At 41.8% G+C, this 23,199-nt stretch overlaps 2 protein-coding genes across 2 annotated transcripts; one reads left to right on the top strand and one right to left on the bottom strand.

The window, feature by feature from the left end:
- Positions 1-18: 18 nt before the first annotated feature.
- On the top strand, positions 19-12,774 carry fastkd1 (FAST kinase domains 1). Its single transcript, XM_038301234.1, has 15 exons — positions 19-268; positions 3,680-4,121; positions 4,197-4,265; positions 4,437-4,562; positions 5,514-5,912; positions 5,990-6,100; positions 8,201-8,332; positions 8,419-8,905; positions 8,989-9,103; positions 9,189-9,317; positions 9,396-9,527; positions 9,612-9,725; positions 11,006-11,150; positions 12,285-12,399; positions 12,485-12,774. Exons 2-15 carry the CDS (start codon positions 3,775-3,777, stop codon positions 12,566-12,568), a joined length of 2,505 nt encoding a protein of 834 aa, XP_038157162.1. The 5' UTR covers positions 19-268; positions 3,680-3,774; the 3' UTR covers positions 12,569-12,774.
- A 262-nt stretch (positions 12,775-13,036) lies between these two features.
- Positions 13,037-23,040, bottom strand: klhl41a (kelch-like family member 41a). The gene is made up of 6 exons (XM_038301238.1): positions 21,888-23,040; positions 21,668-21,825; positions 21,476-21,583; positions 21,201-21,386; positions 13,394-13,540; positions 13,037-13,307 (listed from the first exon to the last, which is right to left on the bottom strand). The coding sequence occupies exons 1-6, from the start codon at positions 22,971-22,973 to the stop codon at positions 13,196-13,198; spliced, it is 1,797 nt and encodes a 598-aa protein (XP_038157166.1). The 5' UTR covers positions 22,974-23,040; the 3' UTR covers positions 13,037-13,195.
- Between the last annotated feature and the right edge of the window lie 159 nt (positions 23,041-23,199).

Below are 23,199 nucleotides of genomic sequence, written 5' to 3' on the forward strand. Positions count from 1 at the left end.
ACCTACGTGATCCGGAAGTCAAAGCTCTTTGCACACACGCTAGGTAATTTTGACTTTGAGCTATTTTCATAACTGTGTCACAAAATAAATACTCTTTAATCTAGCAGTGTTGAAAACTGAAAGATAATTACATTTATTCGGGTATGGTATTTATTTAGGGAGATGCCCATGAATCCACGTGCGAACCCAATCTATAATCAAACTTATTTAAAGTCAAGATGGGACTGTTAATTCAGCTCAGCATGGTCAACATGTCCCTATGAACGATGTAAGTATTTGCATGTAGCAAACTGTTATTAATTGTAAGCAAACTAAATTCGTTTTTAGCAATTATACAGATGTTATCACCGCCTCTTTATACAGACTCTGGCAGAATGTGTAAGAAATTGTTCTGTATCTGTATTAAAAAGCTATGCATTATCACTGACATCTTATACTGTCCATGAACGCAACAAAAATCCATTATGTATGTGGTTTGTTAGTTTATGTCCAGTATGTTAGTTTTAGATTAATTTAAACTTGCTATGTACCCCAAATCACTAGGTTATACTTGAAATCTTGCCCACATGTCCGCATATTACAGTTATTAAAGTTCAAAAATCTTATTAATTGATTCCTTAAATTAATAACATATCTAATTTCCCCCCCCCACTTGAATCAGTTGATCATGAATTATAACTAGGGCTGAAACAATCAGATTAATCGTGATTAATCAATTTTTGAAATAATCTTTAAAGGAGAATTCCGGTTTTTAACACTTTTAGCCCATTTTCTGTAGTGTCCAGGATGAAATCGAATGATCGACACCAAAATTTTGACAATTGGTCCTGTCTCTGCTATTTGGCTCATGCAGAATCACCCCCTGGCTGCTTCAGAATGGCTTTCATAGTGCATGTCCGATAATGTCCTTAAAACAACCTTAAACGTTCTTTTTTTAAAATATGCTACTCACCGAGTTGTCAGCGCTGTTCAATGACGTTCCAAAAAAAGTTTCGTAAAGAAAAAACGTTCCTGTAGTGTTTTATTTAGCATTTTGTAAATCCCATTGAGTTCTGTTGGAATAGTCAATATTCCCCTGCCACCGGAAACGGAAATGGGGCCTGTTTACACAATTGTAGTCTTTTCGCTTCACTCTGTGTACTCCGACGTCGAGAATCAATAATCCACCTTTCGTATTCCATTTTCAGAGTTTTTTAAAGTGTTTAACAGAGACGTTAGCACCTCGACGTCGGAGTACACAGAGTGAAGCGAAAAGACTACAACTGTGTAAACAGGCCCCATTTCCGTTTCCGGTGGCAGGGGAATATTGACTATTCCAACAGAACTCAATGGGATTTACAAAATGCTAAATAAAACACTAAAGGAACGTTTTTTCTTTACGAAACTTTTTTTGGAACGTCATTGAACAGCGCTGACGACCCGGTGAGTAGCATATTTTAAAAAAAGAACGTTTAAGGTTGTTTTAAGGACATTATCGGACATGCACTATGAAAGCCATTCTGAAGCAGCCAGGGGGTGATTCTGCATGAGCCAAATAGCAGAGACAGGACCAATTGTCAAAATTTTGGTGTCGATCATTCGATTTCATCCTGGACACTACAGAAAATGGGCTAAAAGTGTTAAAAACCGGAATTCTCCTTTAACTAATTTAGTAATCAATTAATCGTTGGAGTATAGAGACTGTAAAACATGCCTTCAGCTGACAGAGCGACCCACCTTGAGAGGTAATTATACCAAGATTATAAAAGAATGTATAATCATTTCGCATTTAAGATAAAAAAAAAAAGTCAATGTGCTCTATCCAGCACTCCTCAAGAGAGAAAGTTTTAGTTTAACCTGTTTTAATTCTGTAAAGTCATCTTTAAGGACTTATACCTACTTTTAACTTTAAACCATGAATCCAGACCGCCAAACAGTCTGGAAAAGACAGCTCTGATGTTGTTTCTGGTTTAGGAGTTATGTAACACCAGAAACGCAATGGTAGGAGCAAATGTCCTAGATGTGTTAGGGCTCATTAAACATTAAATCAAGCCACACTCGGTGCTTTGCAAATCCCCAAACTACTATGGAATCATGTTGATTTTACAGATTTTCCACCACAGTTTTTCCTTCCACTCAACTTTCTGTTAATACTAAACTTTGTGTAGAGTCACCCACTTCCAAAGTGGCTTTTCTGTATGAAAACTGTTTTTCATCCTCATGCCAACTGTGTTCTGTCTCAAACTTTGAAGATTTGTCTGTTATTTCCGTCAATGAAAATAATAACAACTAAGATATTCAAAAATTATGGGATACATCTTTAGGCCTGCAGACACATATAAGGTTATTGTGCTTCTTGTGGCATGCAGCCTATTGTTATAAAAATACTAAACCATGATAAAATGTAGAATGTGATGAATATATAGACTAAAAATAAACCTTGTTTTCCTGACACTTTTATTAGTAACCATTAAACACTGTTTCCACCACCTCTATGAATTTATGAATCTTAGCAGGTGAAGGTTCAGCAGGCTTTATACCAAATGCAACAATGAAAAAATCTATTCGACTTCTCGATATATTATAAGAGTGTGATAGCTTTACAATTAAAACCAAACATTTCAGAAAAGTAGACATTTTCGATTGATATAAGGGGTTTTCTGATACAATACTGATATCACAGCTTTTAGAGTTTGCCAATACCGATTTGATACCTTATTAGCACAAATCATACCAGCTTTTATGACTTATTTTATACTGTAGAATGTCGGGAAAGGCTCTATCAAGTAATATTACTAAAACAGGGAACAAAAGTCAACAGAAGCAAAAAGGTATGAAAAAAACTGATCCCTGTTAAAATGAACCAATGAGTTATGGGAACTTTTAACAGTAGCAGAGTGTTTCTATCAGCGTGAAAATAAAAGATTATTTTCATGCTGTAACAGACTTAGATGCTAAGATGCTGATAAAGTCTGATATTAAAGTTTTGGTTAATATCAGACCATTATGTAATGTCATTATCGGATCTGGACACATCTAATTGATACTTCTCACAATAACATAATAAATATGTTGTGTTTGTGTATATTGCACAGCTCTAGTATGCATTTATAAAAATACTTAATGGTATGACTCAGTAATGACATAACACGTGTAAAACTATGTAGTTGAGAAGAGTTTGTATTTACATTTATTTTGAAAATGTCAAAAAATAGCTGTATGTATTTTATGTGTTCAAATATATTATTATTTCATTAAGTAGGTGTAGAGCCCTAAAAGTACAAAAGGGATAAAGTTAAAATTAGTAGGTATAATTATTTTATTGGGCAAGCGTTTATTTAATTTATTATTGAGTTAGTACAATTCATATGGTTTACGACAAAATATGTGCTCAAACTACTTTTTTTTTTTTTTGTATTTCATACATTTCTGTCATGATAATGCCCCTTTAAGAGGACACGATGCATGATGGGGGAAGAAAGTTCATGGCCTGTGTATATTTACAAAAAGAGAAAACTATACATATGCTGTATGCTCAAACTGTGGATTTAGTTTAATAAAGTTGCACAAAAGCGAAAATCTATTTGTTTGTTTTTTTAGTTCTTTTTAAGGGTGCAACATAGGCTTAGAAAGATTGGTTTTAATTTAAGATCATAATGTTATGTTTTTCTTTCTTCTTTGTGCATCGCCATGTAACTAGTTTGCAGTTCTGTGATGGGCTGACCCTGACGATCAGTTGACAGAGAGCTGTATGCATGTGCAATGAAGAGTTCAGCGCACGCCTAACTCACACCCATGTGGGGAACAATGTTCAGACTGAACTGTTTGAGGCCAAGCCTCAGAAGACTCCTTCATGGAGGTGTGGGGAGTAGAGACCAGGTGCTGGAGGGGCTTCAGGTGTGCTCTGCAGAGGACCAGGTGCTCGATATGGTAGGGAAGAACAAAGCCAAGCTGACGGTGGAACATGTCAGCTTGGCTGTGAGGATGCTGTGGGAGTTTCAGAAGGAGAGACCTGAACTGCTCAGGACTGTACACCTCATCAAGAACCACCAGCAGTTCTTGACCCTCCGGGTTTTGGCAGAGAATAAAATTGCTCAGATGGATGACTTCACGCTGATCGACATGCTTTATGCTTTTCTCAGGTATACTAACAATCTATCAAATGGTGGTTTATTGAAATTCCAGCGTTATATCATGTATTACCCTCTCTTATGTAGGCTGAATGTGGAACCACATGACTCTCTTGTGCAACAGATGGTTTCAGAAGCTTGGCTGAGACTAGACAGGTATTTTTTATTTATATTTATGTTTTTATTATTGTCATAAGTAATTTTAAGATGAAATTAGATGCATTAACTTCATCAGTTCAGGCAAAACAAGCATTTAAATCAAATAATAATTAATAATTTTTGTTTAATTATTTTCAGTCCAGTCATGTCAGACATTTCTTTCTGCAGACTTCCAATGCCATCCTTGTCCAAGTTTGCTGTGGTTTTAAATGATCAGCACCTCCAAAGCAGTCCTCTGATGGGTAATATCACCAGCATTTTGGACCAGAGATTATCGTCAATAGATGATGCCAGGTCAGTATGAAGATAAATATAAAACTTACTTTTGTAACACTGTGCTTTTCAAAAGTATTAATATGCCTCAAAGTTATAAATGTCCCATTATCAAATAAGATATTTTACGTAACAAACCAACGCAATGTAGCAGATAGCTGTGATCTGCATGGAAGAAAACCTCTTTGGTTTGTTTGCTCTGTCTTATTGGACAGAGAGCAAATTTTAGCATTCGTCATTGTACAGCAAGAATTGCTTTATTTTTAGCTTCATCCATTTTCCTTTACACTCTGACCAGCTTCCTTGTTACTGGTAAAGAAAAGCATCCCCGCAGCATGATGCTGCCAACACTATGTTTCAGGGAATGCTCAGGTTGACATGTTGTTTTAGATCCCAGCCACATAAACCAGGTTTTTGTTTTGACCCATGTTTTTAAAATGTTGGCAGTTTTTATGCTGGAATTATGTTGCTACAATTTCAAGAAATTTAATAGAACATTTATTTATATAAGACCTTTCCAGGTATAAAAATAATAGTGCTTTTAGCTTCATTAATGCAATGAACCAAGCCAAAAAAAAAGCAAAACAGTGATGATTTCGGAAGATGTTTTTACAGTTCTGCTTGGTTCTTAACCAAGGCTCTGTAACAAACCTCTGAATTATGCACAGTTTATGTCCATTCACTTTTTAAACTAAAAGCAAAAAGCTGGCCACACTTTTAAGATTAAAATTTGTAGAAGAAAAAAAATGAAACTGATAATTATCTTTACTTTCCTGACAATTATTTACCCCTTTTGTTTGTGCCTTATATATAAAATGTAATATTTCAAAGTTTATGGTTACTTTCAATATGGCAAAAAAAAAAAAAAAAAAACGGAAAAAAGTTCAGGATGTATCGATATTTTACATACTTACTTTTATATACGTGATTGCCTTACAAATCTTGTAATGTCTTGAGTTTTTTTCCCTCCAGGATCCTGACGGCTCTGATGATCAGCGTGTCGTCTCTTGTGTCGACGCGGCTGCGGGACGCTCTGATCAGCAGAGCTGAATATCTGCTGCACACCCTTGACCCGTTGAATTACAACACCCCCAGGAGGATGGTGCAGTTTCTGCGCAACGTCAAGTACATTCACCGGCCCCTGCTGGAGAAGTGCAATGAGATTTTCCTGCGCAACATTCCCAGACTGGACGCTGAGAACATCAGCCTCATTTTAGGTCTATATCAGTCCCTTCAGTTCAACAATTGCGACTTCAGACTGGCGGCTAAAGAAAGGCTGACTGAGCTGATCGACACAAGTACCGACCCTTTTTCCTTCTCCAAACTCTTTGTTGCTCTGGCACCAATCGGGAGTCCAGAGATCAGAGAAAGGTTGGTGTTGGGATCAGTATAAAGACACGTTTACACAACTTTTTACAAAAGTTTACAATATGTGTTTTGTTTCTCAGGTTGGAAAACACCACCCTCCTGGTGGCAGATGAGTTCAGTGCTCAGCAAGCTTTGGCTGTGACTGAAGCTCTGGAGGAGATTCAGAGCAGAAACCTCAGCTTATTAAACAAGTGAGTTTCTTTGGGAGTTTCATTCTGCCACTTGAAGGACATGAAGTACATTATTTCTGTGGTGTCCAACTGCCTCTTTTGATTGGCCAGAAAATCTGAGGTGGGCGTGGTTACAATTGATCTTCAGCAGGAACACATTTTGTGAGAGAATATGTCGGGCTTTTAAAAGGCACATTTTAAAATTTCATTGCTCAAATGTCAGTTTTGTTCCCTGACTTAAAGAGCTTTGGTTTTTATAAGCAATTGATTCTGTGACGATTTTGGGAAACAATGCTTTGCTCAAAAAATCTCCCAGAATCCTCATGTGTTATTAGGACTCTCTTATGATTATCTAATAAAGCGGGGCATACACTGTGCGACTTTTTTTTTTTTCATTCATTGCACGCTGCTACTGCTCACACTGTACGACTAATCGCCGGGTTTATTCGTACAGTGTGAGTCCACAGCTCACGATTTATGTTTGACCCGACGCTCTGATGCGATCTACCTGCTCACACTGTACGACTAAAAACCATGTCGGACTCAGCTCAGCAGTGAGATCGAGCTGCTTTGACTCGTCTATCTGGAAGCCAAACAAATAGCAGGGGATTATTAAGCTCAGTAGAGTGAAATGCGCAGCCTTGACAATTTGTGCAATTGTCAATGAAAGCCCTGAAAAGAAAAGTCGACGACATATTTGGAAAAAAGACATGACTGAGCAAAGGTGGCTACTGTCAATTTTACAGACAGAACTGCATTTCACTCATTGCATCCCTGCCACGCTGCTGTGTTTACATCTGAGAGTAAGAATAAAAAGAAGAATCCTTGTTTGCGCATGCACCCTGAGCGATTTGCCCACGATGGTCGGGAGAAAATCAAACATGTTTGATTTTCTCCCGACCTCACGATTCCTGATCGGGAGGTGGTCATGAGAGGCTGATCGCCACTCGTAACCCCCTGTACACTACATGACTCATGACGCACGATCAGGCTGAAAGTCGGCCCGATCGAAAGATTCTAGCATTACCGGAAAATCGCCCCGAAAATCGCACAGTGTACGCCGGGCTTAAGACTGAAACCTTAGGGCTGGAGAAGAGACAGGTTAGCAATCCATGCAGGGTTTGTTCATAACATGATATGACAGCACAGGTTGGGGTTTTTCACTACCGTACAGGCTAGAGCCATCTTTTATTTAGTTTAGCTCAATGGTTTATTTGACAATATACATTAATAAACATTGCTGTAAATGTACCATAATTAGTCAATGGGCTATTTTTAATCTGTTGCCCGTGGGTAAATGTTTTTACACAAAACAAAAATGTAAACGCTCAAGGGTAACATTAAATGTTGTGCCAAAACTGCAAAACAACAACCTCCGTTTTTCATCACAATGTTTTTTGTTTTTTTTATCACAGCTGCTTACCTTATCAAGGCTGCACTTTAAAACATGAAATTGTGTAAAGAGCTGTTCTTAACGAAATTTCTTTTTGGTTACACTTGTGTGCACAAAATGACATAATTAATATGTCTACGTCTCTCTAACAAAATTATATAAAATCACCAATCATTAAATGTTAAAAAGCAGGCTGATTTCTTTGGAAAACATGTTTTTTCTCTTAAAAAGCAAGTTCTTTTAAAAAGGAAATGGTTTTCTTTGAACCCTTCATCTGGAGTGAAAGTGATTATAGTAGAGGTATACTCATTAGATAGGGATACATATCTGCTCGGTGGAAAAAAACAAAATGTTTTTAAAGAAGATTTTAGAGGTAAAAGCTCTGATTGACAGAGTTCTCCTTTTGAGCAGTTGGTTTTTCAGCTTGATAAACCATTTATTAAGTAATTTATTAAACCCAAAAGCTTCACTGATTTTTCTTAATAACTTTAAAATGATTTAAGCTGTAACACACCCCCACAAAGCAGATTGGTTAATAAAATTCAAGCATTGATCACCCTTATATTAATGTAATTATAATGTAATCTAATGTGGCCACTTAGAGGAAACGAAAGCTGCTCTGTAGGTCCGTTCCTGCTAAGGAACCTGTTTCCACATGAAACATCGGAATAAATTCACTTCCTTTATCTATTTTCTTTTTGTGGAATAATTTCTGTATTATTTTCCAGAATTGCATCTGTGATCCAGAAGAACCTTCATGCCTACAAGTCGGTGGAGGTGGCCAGGATCACCCAGGCCCTGTTCCTGTTGCATTATCAGAACCCAGAACTCTTTGCTACCCTCAGAAAAGTTTTGGCGAGGTGAGTTTTTATTCAGAGGTAGGTTTTTTTTTTTCATCCCAGTTGAAGCCGATCAGAAGCACACTGATGGACGTTTCATGCTGTAGTTTTTTGCAGCGCAGCTTCTACCCCTACGAAGTGACCATGCTGACCCGGGTGCTCTCCATGCTGCCCAGCCCGCGCCTCGATGAGGGCGTGGTCTCTCGGGTGGATGACGTGATAGCACAGTGTAACCTAAGCGAACTCAACACCATCTCCTTCGCTGTTGCTAAGTGGATACGGAACGATCCCTCGTACCGCCACAACACCCACAGCAGGTATGTGCGGCTGCTGCAGCGCCTGAGCCACTTTGGCCACGAGAGACTGCAGACGGCCGACCGGCTGGACCTGGTGCTGGAGGAACTCAAATACGTGTCCGGAGAGTGGTTCGAGGAGATGCTACTCGAAGAGACTATCGTCACCCTGAAGAGGATGATGGATCAAATAAACCCAACCACGGTTCCCGACCTCGCCTTCTTCTTGACCAGAACCAATCATCTTTACCCTCCTCTGATGGACAGAATTGGCAGCGTTGCCACTGAACACATCAACAAAGTACCCAATAAGACATCCTAACATTTTATTCTTGATTAATAACATCTCTACTAACATTTGTTTCTTTTTTTTTTCTCCTTAAGATTCACTTCTCGGCCACATATGCCACCCTGCTGCCATTTTCTGTCCTGAATTATGAACCTGTCAATGCAGATGAGCTTTATGATGCTTGTATTAAGCGCTTCACTCCTCACATAAGTAAGTTATGCATTACTTCATCCCTTCGTTACCTATTTTCTCCTACTGTGAATATACACTTATAATCATCTCTGTATGTTTTTAGGCTCCTTTGACCCTCATCTGTTGGTCCTCCTGGCGTATTCCTTGGCTGTAGCAGATCGATTTCCTGAAGAACTAATCAGAGAAATCTTCAGCATTGATTTTCTTGGAAAACTGGACTGCCAGCTGGAAAGTATGACCTTAATAATACCTCTGCAAATATAAGGGAAAGTCTTTCTTCAGCTGGATGAAAGGGAGTGTATTCCAACAGGTCTCCCTGATGCCCTGAACATGAGGACACGACAGCGCCTCATGGAGCTCAACCGGGCCGTGTGTCTGGAATGTCCAGAGTTTCAGGTCCCTTGGTTTCACGAGCGTTACTGCCAGCAGCTGCAGAGGAAAGGTAAGAGGACGGGGTTCATGCCTGTTTTCCATTTTGAGGCCAACTGTTTTTGAAATGTATGAAACTTTTCCTGTATGGATTCAGGGAACGGCTCCGTGAGTCCCGTGCAGCAACAGATCCATAAAATGTTGGGCGAAGTTCTCGGTGGAATCAACTTTGTTCAAGCAGCCGTTACCACTCCATATTTTTACACCGTAGGTGAGTACTGGTAAATAGGAATGCAAGCAGAGCACCTTAAAAACTATTCACACGTCTTAAACTTTCTTTTTGTATTCCAACCTAAAGTGTGTTTTGGTGTGATTTATGTGGTTGATTAACAGAGTTGTGAAAAAGTTTAGTCCACATGTAAAGGGAAATACAAATCTTAAGTCTGTCAATTTGTAAAATAAAGATAAAGCTACAATTAAATAGTTCAAGATTTAAAATTTTTATTAGCCAATTGTGACAGACATCAGTCCAGACACATTGGAATTCTTTTGCAGAGCCCTGAAGGCAAAAAAAAACTAAACAGGGAATACATAAAAGAAAAAAATAAAATAAAATGGAAAAGATAAAACATAAAGAGATATGGAGACTAAATATTAATATATAACCTTAGTAGGTAAGGTATTTTCTTTTTATTTTATTTCATGGTAGGTAAGTGACATTGAAGTGACATTATAAATCTGTTTAAGTATATAAAATGTACAGTATAACTGCAAACAATGGCGGTGTGCAGAGTAATCAATATGAATAAATATTTAGATCAAAGTATAACAATGGCCTAGTAATCCAAGCCCAGACCGAAATACAGTTAAGAATCCAATCTGACTTGGCATGCGAAGGGGTAACATCCAAAGCTGTTCAATAAAGACTGAAATGAACTTGCTGCTCAAATAAAGGGCCATATTGAAAAGTTTTGATTCGATTGGCTTCAATACAAATGCACTTCCCACTGGTCAGGTTTTTCTTGAAATTCTTGAAACCCAGGTAGAGTTTTTCTTCTGTTTCACCATATTTCATCACTTTGAGTAGTTCTATCACATAGAATCTCAATGAAATCTTTTGAGCCATGTGTTTATTTACAGTATGTGTACTAAAGGCACTGGACAGTTAGCACTTATCTGAGTAGACTTTAAATCATGATGGGATGGAATAAATGAAACCCTAAGGAGAAATGAGTGAAACACATTTGCTACAATAGGTTTTATTTACTTTCTAGAAGGAAGAATTTGATAAATCAAGAGACTTGGCTGACCAACAGAGTTTTATAAGATGTTTTCAATCAGTTTTATCTATAAAGATGTTAAAATCTGTTGGGTTAACCCTGAATGAACCCCTCAAATATTAAAGAAAAATGCAGACAATTGACTAGACTGATACCAGAATGCAGTGACTTTGCTTTTTCAGGGTTATGAAGCAGCACTGATGTAAAGCTTTTTTGTGTGACTTGCTTTTTATTTAGAGATCTGTTAATACGTTTTTTTTATTCATTTCAGATTTCGAATGTAAAGTGGACAAACACTTGAAGCCCTTGTCTTACTCTGAGCCAGGCACTTTGCAGATATCAGACAGAGGAAAGGTTCTCTGGGATTCAAGTTCACTGGAAAGTGGCCAAGATGAGCTTCCAGCTGGAGCACAGCGGTGAGGATGCACAGCAGGAGCCCCTCGATTCAATCATTCAGGGAATCGGGTCATGGGTTCTCAAAAAGCCATGTCCTCATCTCTTTATTGCACGTGAATAAGAAATATTACTTGATTCGCTACATTGTTCTGTGTCATTTTGTCTTTTCCACCATACTTTACAAAGATTTCCATACTGTTTTAGTGTGTATTTTATTCCTGATCTTACTAATCATTCACCTTAAAATGCAGTAAGGAGAAATGACACAGTTAAAGACTTTCCAACCCATGGATAATATCTGGGATGTTTTTTTGTTTTTTTTTTACAATTTGTCCCTCGACTGCCACCACCTTGTTTCATAGTGTCAGTCTTCTCTTGTGTGTTGCTTTTTTGTGATGCACATTTACACCCAAATTTACACCTTTGTCTCTTCTGATCACACAAACTTCTTCTACATGTCTGGTTTTTCCTGTCCTAACTTAAGGTAAACTGCTAATTGGAGGTGTCATAGCTTTCTTTAAGCCACTCATCCCTGAAGACCAGATTTATGGAGCATATTATGATCAGTAGTCACTCTGTTGATATATTTATCCTCCTGAGTTTGGTTTCTCTGCAGCTCCTCCAGAGTAACCAGGTTATTTTGATTCTTTCTTTGATTATTGCTCTGCTTGTTTGACCTGTCAGTTTAGATTGCCAGATTTGTCTCAGTAGGTATACCAACAAGACATTCACTATTGTAACATAACTGATTAAACAAAGGATGGATAATTTTGCTTTAAACTCCTTTAAAACTTCCTGTATGAACTCCTGGCTTTGTTTCTTGATCTCCATGGTGCTGTTTGAGTAATGTCTCCTAAAAAAACCCTCTGATGAATTCACTACTCAGTTTTATTTACTAATTAGGTGACTTTTAAAGGCAGCAGGTTACTTTAGATTTTATTTAGGGATGTAAGAATAATTGGGGGAGCAAAAAAATCTGTTTTGCTCGGTTGCATAAAATTAGAATAAAATACATATAAGTATTTAGTTGTAACCCTTAAAAGAAACTGTAATAAAGACTGGAAACAGGAGATTTAGATGCAGAAAGCAGCTTACAGACTTTACATTAAAAACGGGATAAAGCCACTGATGAATGTGTCGTCTGTTTCTTATAGAATCGTTATCGACTTTCTGGATTCCAAGTTCTTCTGCAAAAACTCTCATCACATGAAAGGTGAAGCCTTAATGAGAAAGAGACATCTGGAGATTTTGGGATACCGTGTTGTTCAGGTAGAAACAGTGGTCAGCATGGTGTTGAATTTATGGTGTGACAGTTGTTAATGCGCTGCTATGATTTATGCCTTATCTTTTGCAGATCCCCCACTTTGAATGGAACTCCATGGAGCTTTCTACACACCACGCTTGGAAGGAATATCTTAGAAAGAAAATTCTGGGATGATCGTTTTTGTTTTCCTCTTGCCTTATTTATAAGATGATGAGAAAATATGGGGGTTTTCTGCACCGTAGCACAGCTCAGGTTTAAGGTCTGAGCAGATCCTCTGAACAAAAAGTGCTACGATGCTGTCCAGGTGACATGAATCTACCTCTTCATGTTAAGTGGCAGTGAATTATGTGCTTTTGTATTAAATAACTTAAAAATGTAAATGGGAAGTGGTTGTGTCTTATTGGATTAATGAAGATTTAATATATGATTTTATTTGTATTTTTTTTAATTTAGAAAAAAAAAAAAAATCGAAATTTTTTTAACCTTTTGCCTGTACTGCCTTTTTCCATGTTAAACATTTTTTTATGTATAAACGCAGCTTGAAATATTTTCCTTTAGAGTTAGGGAGGAAACTCCCTAACTTTAATCTATTTGTATCTCAAATACATAAATATCATTTTTGTTAGCTTAAAAACTGAAATATTTTTTCTTATTTGATATATCATTTTTATTTTTAAACATTTTAATCAGACTGTAGTTCAACACAGGAATAAGTTACTTCATTTTAAAACAATAAAAACCACCTTCTTCTAGGAGCTTGCAAATAAAACTGTCCGAAAGCAAAAGGGCGAAGGTCCTGCGTTACAGTTTGGGCATTTTGGCTGCATTCAGTCGCATGGAGACACATGAAGCTCCGGCTGCGTAACGCATCTCTTTGATCATTCCGCTCCACTGTTTGGTGTCATCTTCATACCTGATACAGCCAATAAAAAAAGTATTACTACTGTATTTAAACACAATGTATAAATTGATGGTAACAGGAGGAAAACCCAAACATACTGCCAAATGTCGATGACTTCAGTAGGCGTACACTCGTGGTTCTCGTTCTCCACCATGGCGAAGCCTCCCACAGCATACAGCAGCCCCCCACAGCTCACCAGGTTGATTGAGCTCCTCTCCTGGGGAAACTCTGTGAAGGGCGACCACCTGCAACAAAGAACACAATTATCTAAAATCTGGCATTTTATTTTTTTGTAAAATTCAAATTGAATGTTCTAAAGTCGAGCAGAATGTGACCAAGCTGAGTTAGAAAAATTTTGAGTAACAAGACTAAACTTTCCATTTGTTTTTGTTATACTTTTTTTGAACAAGCCTTTTAAAGTAACAGTCAATGGAATTAGTTGTTTTTTGGCTTAAATAATAATAATAATAATAATTTTAAACAAAGATCAGTTACTTGTAAGATATTTACCAGTTAGTCATTTCATTGGGCTTTATGTTACACCATAAATTACCGTTAAATATGGCCTTTTTTCACTCATACATGCATTATGTCTTTAGGCTTCATTCTTTAGGACTTCTGACCCTTTAAAATGTATATGATCAATATATATCACTGTATTTAAAAAACTTATGTCAAAAAAACTTTAGGTTACTTTCGTAACCCCGGTTCTCTGAGTAGCATGAGTGAGTGTCTCACATTGGGAACGCCTCCAGCGTGACCTCATCAGAAGCTCCTTTTACATTACGCCAGCCAGAATTGGCTAGAAAATAAGCCTGTCAGTGTCAGAGAGGGCAAGGTCCCTCCCCCTATAAATAGGGCTGACACTGTGCTGCTTGTTATTCAAAAGAATGACCACCTCTTCCTCGCAATGTTAGAGAAAGGAGGGTGGTTTGGTGAGACACTCACTCATGCTACTCAGAGAACCGGGGTTACGAAAGTAACCTAAAGTTCTCTTTCATAGCATTCGTTTCGTGTCTCACATTGGGAACGAAAGATATTCTGACTCCCGTATTGCTCAGCAGATCCCACATTATGCGCCTGCTGTCATCATCATCATTTATTTATATGAATTTAAATATATATATATTTATATATATATTATTTTTGCTCCGTGCTTGGTGTTACGCTTAGAACTGAATGCGCCAGTGATGGAGCTGTGACATCCAGTTTGTAAAACCGAGTAAACGTGTGAGATGATGCCCAGCTTGCTGCCGCACATATCTCTTGCAGGGATACTCCTCTGAGTAGAGCCCATGAAGAGCTTAAGCCCCTAGTAGAGTGGGCCCGCAGGCCCTCCGGAGGCTGATGTCCCTTTGAACTATAAGCCAAAGAAATTGCATCAGTTATCCAATGTGCAAGCCGCTGTTTGGAAACAGCTTTTCCATTATGATTTTTAGCCCAGGAGACAAACAACTGGTCACTCTTCCTGACCTGAATTGTCCTCCTCACATAAATCCGTAAAGCGCGCACAGGACAGAGACTGTGTAGTCTTTCCTGTTCCTGTGATGAAAAAGGGGGAGGATGGAAGGCCATCAACTCAATGGGAGAATATGACCCCAACACTTTAGGCTCAAAAGCTGGGTTGGGAAGCAAAACCACTCTGGTCCCATCTAAAGAAAATTTCATGCAAGATGGATGCACTGATAAAGCGTGAATTTCACCCACACGCTTTGCAGAAACCAGTGCCAATAGGAGCGCTGTTTTTAGAGCTACTACCTTTAATTCCACCTGATCCAGAGGTTCAAAGGGTGTGGTAGTAAGAGCATCCAACACCAGGGGTAGATCCCAGGATGGAGCAATTGGTCTTGAAACCGGGAGCTTCCTTCGAGCTCCCCGCATGAAGCGGCACACCAAGGGATGCTGGCCCACAGTTTTCCCCTCAAAGCCTATGTGGCAGGCCGAAATTGCGGCCAAGTAGACCTTAATAGTGGAAAAAGCTTTCCCTTTATCAATCAGGCTCTGTAGGAAAGCTAAAATTACCCCCAGAGAACACTGAAAAGGAACATCTTTCATCTCTGAGCACCATTTTTCAAAAATGGACCATTTATACCCATACAGAGATCGTGTTGCAGGAGCCCTAGCATCCTGTATCGTCTCAATAATATTTTGTGGAAGCCCTACCGACTGTAGGTTAAACCACTCACGGGCCAGGCCCATAGAGCCAGTCTTTCTGGGTGGGGGTGAAAAATCTGTCCTCGTGCCTGAGACAGCAGATCCTGCGTACAGGGAGTGACCATGGTTCCTGCCAGAGGAGCTGTGTTATCTCTGCTAACCAATGCTTCGCTGGCCAATTGGGTGCGATGAGGATCATTGTATGACCCTCTGCTCGTACCCTGGCTAGTGTAGGTGAAATGAGAGCTATTGGGGGAAACGCATAAAGCAGAGTGTGAGGCCAGTGGTGGGCTAGCGCATCTACCCCCAGAGGTGGGTTCCGATCGTGCAGAAGAACAGGGGACACTGATTGTTCTCTTGAGAAGCAAAAAGGTCCACGGATGGTTGACCGAACCGCTGCCAGACCATCCTCACCACATCTGGGTGGAGTTTCCACTCTGCATACATGGGATTCCCCCTGGAGAGAAGATCTGCTCCACAGTTCAACACTCCCTGTACATGGGTGGCCCTCAAAGACAGGAAGTGTCTGCTGCTCCAAATGATTAGTTTGTGAGCAAGCGTGTGGAGCCTCAGCGATCTCAGCCCCCCCTGCCTGTTGATATAAGCCACCACTGTTGTGTTGTCTGTTCTGATCAGCACATGGTGAGCTCTCAGGATGGGAAGGAAATGCTTTAATGCTAGGTGAACAGCCTTCAGCTCCAAGTAATTTATGTGCTTGGACTGCATTTCTGGACCCCAGGTTCCGTTCACCATTTTCCGTTCGCATATAGCCCCCCAGCCTGACAGGAAGGCATCTGTTGTGACAACCTTTCTGCTCTGCACCACTCCCATTGGGACACCCTGTGCCAGTGTCTCTTTGCTCCGCCATGGGCGCAGTGCAGCCATGCAGGCTGCCGTGACTCTTAGCATATGATGGGGGGTATGTGACTTTAACCTGTGAGAGGCTACCCATCGTTGGATTCCTCTCATGTGGAGACGTCCCAGAGGGATCACCACTAATGCTGCGGCCATCAGCCCCAGCAGCCTCCTGCAGAGGCTGAATGATACCAGGTTCCCTCTTTGAAACCTGGACAAACAATTGAGCATTGTTTTCACTCTGTCCTCCGTTAGGCTCACTCTGGCATGGATTGAGTCCAGAGAGAGACCTATGAAAGCTATTCTCTGAGAGGGAAACAGGGAACTCTTTTCCAGGTTTATTTTGAAACCCAGATCCATCAGGTGCTCTTTTATCATAGCTGTGTGAAGTGAGGCTTCCTGGTGGGAGGACGAGGCGATCAGCCAATCGTCTATATACGTTGCCACACGTATTCCCCGCCTCCTGAGCGGACCCACCGCTGCCTCTGTGCATTTCACAAACACCCTCGGGCTCAGAGAGAGTCCGAAAGGGAGGACAAGGTATTCGTAACAGTTCCCGTGAAAAGAGAATCTGAGGTATTTTCTGTGTGGGGGGTAAATTGGGATGTGAAAATAAGCATCCTTGAGGTCGATTGATGTAAACCAATCGCCTGGACGCAGGAAGCGCAGCAGGGACGCGTTTGTCAGCATCTTGAATCTGTATTTTCTTAGATGCCTGTTCAGCGCTCTGAGGTCTAGAATTGCACGCATTCCTCGGCCGCCTTTCTTTGGCACAAGGAAATAACGTGAATAAAAACCCTCGCTGCTGTGCTCTGGTTGAATCAGCCGTATCGCTTTCTTTTCCAGCAAAGAGGAAATCTCTTCCTTTAGGAAGAGAGCGGCTTGTCCCTCCGCGTGTGACTGGATTATTCCTCTGAAGCTTGGAGGAACTGCAGTGAACTGCAGTCTGTATCCCCTCCTGAGCGTTCTTAACACCCACTCTGAGTCTGTGCATTTTTCCCAAAGGTGGATGTTCACTGTCAGCTGGCTGACTGGCCAGTCTGACAGCGAGCTGCGAGCGCCCTCTATGGGTGGAGGGACGCAAACAGCTCCGTGCTGCATTGCGCATGCGCGTAGCGTCTGGTGCGCTACAGAGCTGCTCATGTTGGGGAGAGGTCTCACTTCTTTTAAAAAAGAAGGTACTGGCTCCCCGAGTGAAATGTTTATGTTTTTCAACATTTTTGACTGCGCCCTTGGTTCTCGACCTGGATGCGTCAGTCTGGAAGCATTTATTACAGTTGAACACAAAGAAGTGCTTGTGAAACATGTTCGGGGTTCGCTCTGGATATCCCCGCATTGAACAGAGTCTTTCGACTTTTTGGCGTGGTGAGCAGGCCGGAACATCCTGTCGGTCACACGCTGTGTTTGGCTGAACTCTCTGAATAGGCTCAGGAACGGGGCCACGGAGGAGGGCGATCCCAGCTCGCTTCCTCCTCTCTGGAACGGTGTTAGGCCAACCGCTTCCTTCTCCTCACCGCCGGTGTGGAGGTGGGGGGTGGTTGGTCCGTGCGAGGGCCTTCAGGCTTTTTCTGCCAGTTAGCTTTGGGGGCAGATGTTTTCTGCGCACCTTGCGGTGCTGCTTGGGTCTTCGGCAGTTTTGGGATCCTGAAGGCAGGAGGGAAGCGGGCTGCTGCCTGGGCGAAGGTTTGGCGCTGGGGTGCGGGGGTCGCAGACGCAGCGGCAAACGTACGTCTGGGAAGGCACAGCTTTAGGGCTTCATCCTCCCTCTTCTTCTCCTCCCATCTCTTTTGCATGGAGGTTACTGCTTCCCCAAACAGCCCTTGAGCTGATATGGGTGTGTCCAGGAGGTCCTCCTTCTCCTTAGTTGCCAGGGTAGTGAGATTCAGCCACCTGGCTCTCTCCTGCAAAACCATTAGTCCCATAGATCTGCCCATCGCTTGGATCGCCACCTTATGGAGGTGCAGGCAATGGTCGGTAATGACGCACACCTCCTCCCAGAGCGCAGCATCTGGTGCGGCAGTCATTTGCTCTTCCAGCTCTGCTTGATAGGCCATCAGCATAGAGGAGGCATTTAGAGCGCGGACTGAGAGCGCGGCTGCTCTGTAGCACTTATCAGTCAGGCTTGACTGAAAGCGGTCTGCTCTCGATGGAAGGGCGGGACCTCCCGCTGACATGGAAGTCTTCGGGTGCAGGTGTGTTGCAACGGCCGGTTCGACAGGTGGCATTTGGCGAAGGCCGTAATTTTCCATCCCATCACAATCCAGTACCGAACTGCCGGCTACTGGGTGCTTCTCCTTAAACGGCTTGTTGCGCCAGGAGACGGCCAATTCTTCCAGCAGCTCCGGGAAAATTGGTAGGAGCTGTCTGGACGTCTTGAGGGTCTTAGGCAGCCTTTTTCCGTCAAAGCGGGAGCGGGCAGCTTCTGCCTGGACCTCTGGCCACTGAATCTCGAGCTTTGCAGCAGCGCGTTTACACACGTCGTGCAAGTCAAAATCCAGCTCCGACGGGGAACCTTCCTGACCGGATTGCTCCGAGCCCGGGGGTGCGGGTTTTGCAATCCGTACCGAGGGCGCCGGGGCCGGGTCATAGTCCTCATCGTTGTCTGAGAAGGGTAGCTCCGACTCTAAGTCAGAGAGCTCCTCGTCCCCCTCAAACAGCAAATCGAGCTGGCTCGAAGCGATACCTAGCTCGGGCATTTCCCGTGGCAATGGGTCCACGGAATCGAGGATTTCTCCCCAGCTCGGTCCGGCCTCTGCATCGGTGGGTAAAGAGACAGCCTGGTCGGCTGGTTCTTGTGTCGGTGCCGTGGAGGCCATCACCGGGTCATTACCGGACATAGTCGATTGACGAGCCAGGCGGCGGCGAAGCACCTTCAGGGAGAACCGGCTACAGTGTGAGCACTCCTCCGTAGATTGGAGGGCTGCCTGGGTGTGTTTCAGACCGAGACATACCACACAGGATGGGTGGGTGTCCCAGCTTGAAATTTTATTGCCACACGGACAGGTTCGTCCTTTGGGGCTCCCCTCCGCTTTCGCAGAGGATTTAGCAGTCTCCATTATTTTATTTTTATTTTGGAGATTGGCTTTGGGGCTACACGGGAATTAGCTTGTGAAGGCTAAGCTAACCAGGTGTGGCTAGGTTGGGGACGGCGTTTCGGCCACCCGGGGTGTAGCTACGGAGTATTGCTACTCAGTGTCGACCAACGTACAGCCGTGAGGCGGTGCGTTGACTCGAGTATTACTACTCGTTTTATGGTATTTCTACCAGGAAAACGTCTCCGCTTGATACCGAACCAGTTCGGAGCAAAGCGCCCAGCGACCGAGCTTGCGCGCGAGTCTTTGGACTGTTAAGCTAGGCTCCAAGAGAGACGGTATCCAAGAGGAAGCTAATTGGGAACTTCTGCTCGTTGCGAGAAGAGGTTTTTGAATAACAAGCAGCACAGTGTCAGCCCTATTTATAGGGGGAGGGACCTTGCCCTCTCTGACACTGACAGGCTTATTTTCCAGCCAATTCTGGCTGGCGTAATGTAAAAGGAGCTTCTGATGAGGTCACGCTGGAGGCGTTCCCAATGTGAGACACGAAACGAATGCTATGAAAGAGAACCTTGTTCAGTTAAAGCTACAGTGTGTAATTTTTAGCGACAACGTCCAGACTGCAGACCGCAGCAACATGAACATCTCCCCCCCACCGCTTCTCCCCCCCAACAGTACGGCGAGCGTTACGGGACAAAATGTCTTCCACGACGTCCGCATCACCTACCTTCTCAAGTGATGAGGTTTGTTTACATAGATAATTTTACAGATAGTATTTCATTAGTCTGTGTGTTCAGTACCGTCTCAGTTCATCTCTCTCAACTTGCCGTAGTTACTTTCGAGCGTAATGGGCGATCTCGCAATCGCTAGTTTGTTGGCTCTGCGCTGCCGTAGCGCAAAGATGTCTGCCTCCATGGCTGCGAGACCCGCTCATATGTAATTATAAATAACGAATTCTAAGGCAACGCAAATATTAAGGTTAAGAGGCTGAGCTCGTAGATGATGATAAATAACATAGTTACCGGTATGTATAATATATTACATTTCTGACTGTATATCCCTGTAATTATTACACACTGTAGCTTTAAAAAAATCTTCCTGTACACTAATGTATTTATTATGATTTAAATAATTACAAACCCTTTAAATAAACAATTGTTCTATGAATTCTTACCAGTTATAATTTTTTTATGAGAAACACCAGTCTTTAGGAGGTGGAATTCATTACAATGCAGTTTATATGGATTTAATTCCTAAAAATGCAAAAATATCTACAATTATCAAGAAATTTACTGTTGCTATTATAAAATGTAGCTAGATGTTCTCATAAGAATAAAATCCTTTCACCATAACTTAATAAAAACAGAAAAAAAATGTTTTTTTTTACTTTCAGTATTTAGAAAAAACGTTCATATCTTAACTCTACATAAGTTCTAATATTTAGAAGTTTCATTATACGACATGTGCCTAAAGACACTTTAAAAATTAGTGCCAGGTTTGTATTTAGGGGACAGGACAGAATTCAACAAGGACCCGATAGATTATTCATCCTAAAGATGTTTATATATACTTTAGCTAACAGGTATCTCAAATAAAAGTTATTTTACCAGTTGGAACAATTGTCAATTCTGTTTCTCCGTTTCAGAAGCCTTTGTGCCTGAATATTTCATATAATACTACTACCGTACTAATACTTAAATCGCCTAAACCATATAAAAGTTCTGGGAATTGGACAAAAAAAAAAAAAAAAAAAAAGCAGCTGTAGTACAAAGAAAACTTTTTTTCATCTATAAACTGTCACTGGAAGATCTGGCTTGAATGTTCTGAATAACGAACATATCGGTATTTAAAATCAAGCCCTTACTTGTTGGAACCAAAGTCATAGGCTTCGCATGCTGCCGTCAGTCCGTCTTCATTGACTCCTCCAGCGACAATAAGCCTGCCCTTGTGGATAACTGCTCCAAACATGGATCTAGAAGTCTTCATTGAAGCGACCTCCTTCCACTCTGACCTCTTGTGGTTGTAGGCAAACATCTTATTTGTTGCTTTGCTTTAGTGAAGAAGACAAAACAGCACCATTGTTAGAGCTAATAAAAGTTTCATTTGCATGAAATGCATGCGTCTACACTAGGAGCTTACTTGTCATCAGTTTTTCCTCCTAGGCAGTACACCAAGCCGTTCATAGATACCACGCAGTGACCGTGGATTTTCACAGGTAACTTCTTTGTTTCTGTCCATTTCATTTTCCTGGAAGCAGAAGAAACACGACTTCTGTAAGGACAAACTATTCTAAGTAAACCTCCATTCAAATGTTTAAAATGTGAAACCTACTCGGTATCATAGCACAAAACGGTGTCATGAGACTCATTGGACTGTAAATCTTTTCCTGCCACTGCGAATATTAGGTTTTCAAATTCGCCCATTGCGAAGAGACACCTAGGGGAAGGCATCGGTGGCAGAGCTTGCCATTCGGCAGCAAGGCTGTCCAGCTGAAAAGTAAAGACACGTTTTAAAAACTGAGCACTGTTTGAATTGAGCAACGCTTCCCTACCTGGTAGAAGTAGCACTGCAGTGGGTTTTCTTTATCCTCCTCATCTACAAACAATCCTCCCAGCACATACAGCTTGTTCTTCTTCGATGTGAGGCTGACGTGGTTTCGGGGAATTCGCTCAGACATTGCTGCCAGAAAACATTCATTCTCTTGGCCGTCGTAAGCCACGGCGGCAGTGTCATTAATCATGACGATCACATCTTTGGCGTACATGCCGTATCTGCGGTTGTTGTTCAGGTAACCTGGCAGCGTCTCCTCCTCTCCCTCAGCATCACCTGAGCCCTTGTTCTTCTCTGGCAGCTTGCCTGTGAATGCTTCCTTTATGACTTTGATCTTTTTGAGGAGCTCTGGATCAGCCTTGATGAGCTCATCTTTCTCCACTTTTTCTTTGAAGTATTTTTCTGGAATAAGACAGAAGCGAATGTAGTCAAAAGCCTCCTCCAAGGATTTTGCTCGTTTTTCTTTATCTTTCCTGATCCACCTCATGAGAGCCTCAAACACAGACTCTTCTTTCTCAACATTTAACCTATCAGCTCCGATGATGGCGAAGAGCTCAGGTGGGGCGAGCTCTAGGAAATCATCATCTTTGACAACGGTCTCAAAGCGATCGGCGATGTAATCTCTGGCTGCCATGGCCAGCCTGGCACAGTTCAGCATCAGCCCCAGCCTGTAGATGGCGAGGCAGCTCTTCTCTGTGATACTCTTTTGTAGATAATTCACACAAACCGTGAACGCCGAGGGGATCTGGAACCGATTTGCAATGGCCAAGATGTCCTGAACGTTGCTGTCAGTGATGTCAATCTCAGCAGAGTACAGATAATTCACAATCAGCTCCATAAGGTTAGGATCAAGGTTCTCCAAGACAACCTCCTTCCTGTCCACCTCCTGTCCATCCACAGAGAAGAAAAGCTCCCGGAAATATGGGCTGCATGCTGCTAGAATGAGCCGGTGGCTGGGGATGCTTCTGTCTCCAACCTTTAGGACACAGTCAATCAGCTTATTCTCATTCAAGAGCTCTTTGAGTCCATCTTGTAACAGAGTGCTCTGAAACAGACGAAGATCCTCTCTCAGACCTTGGGCGTCCATTCTCTTCTGTGGACAGAAGGCAGCACACTACAGGCACACAGATCTGTAGCTGCTTCAATATAACCATGCCCTGCTAAATATAGCCCACCACCCTAACCAGGAAGAATTCAGGTTGGCCAAAGTGGAGCTCTCACCCAGCTGTCACAAAGGCCAAACAACTGTGGAGCCTTGTCACTCCTATATTGTTGTACAGCCACACAAAAATAACACAATCCTTATGCTTTAT

This window comes from Cyprinodon tularosa, unplaced genomic scaffold, assembly GCF_016077235.1.
Source record: "Cyprinodon tularosa strain WSP-4 unplaced genomic scaffold, ASM1607723v1 ctg463, whole genome shotgun sequence".
Taxonomy (NCBI): domain Eukaryota; kingdom Metazoa; phylum Chordata; class Actinopteri; order Cyprinodontiformes; family Cyprinodontidae; genus Cyprinodon; species Cyprinodon tularosa.

Coding starts and splice junctions, on each gene's coding strand:
- fastkd1 (XM_038301234.1), top strand. CDS start 3,775: ATGTGGGGAACAATGTTCAGACTGAACTGTTTGAGGCCAAGCCTCAGA. Junction 8,906..8,988: donor CCACTGAACACATCAACAAA/GTACCCAATAAG, acceptor TTTCTCCTTAAG/ATTCACTTCTCGGCCACATA. Junction 9,104..9,188: donor GCGCTTCACTCCTCACATAA/GTAAGTTATGCA, acceptor GTATGTTTTTAG/GCTCCTTTGACCCTCATCTG.
- klhl41a (XM_038301238.1), bottom strand. CDS start 22,973: ATGGACGCCCAAGGTCTGAGAGAGGATCTTCGTCTGTTTCAGAGCACT. Junction 21,584..21,667: donor GTTTTGTGCTATGATACCGA/GTAGGTTTCACA, acceptor TTCTGCTTCCAG/GAAAATGAAATGGACAGAAA. Junction 21,387..21,475: donor GGAGGAAAAACTGATGACAA/GTAAGCTCCTAG, acceptor TCTTCACTAAAG/CAAAGCAACAAATAAGATGT.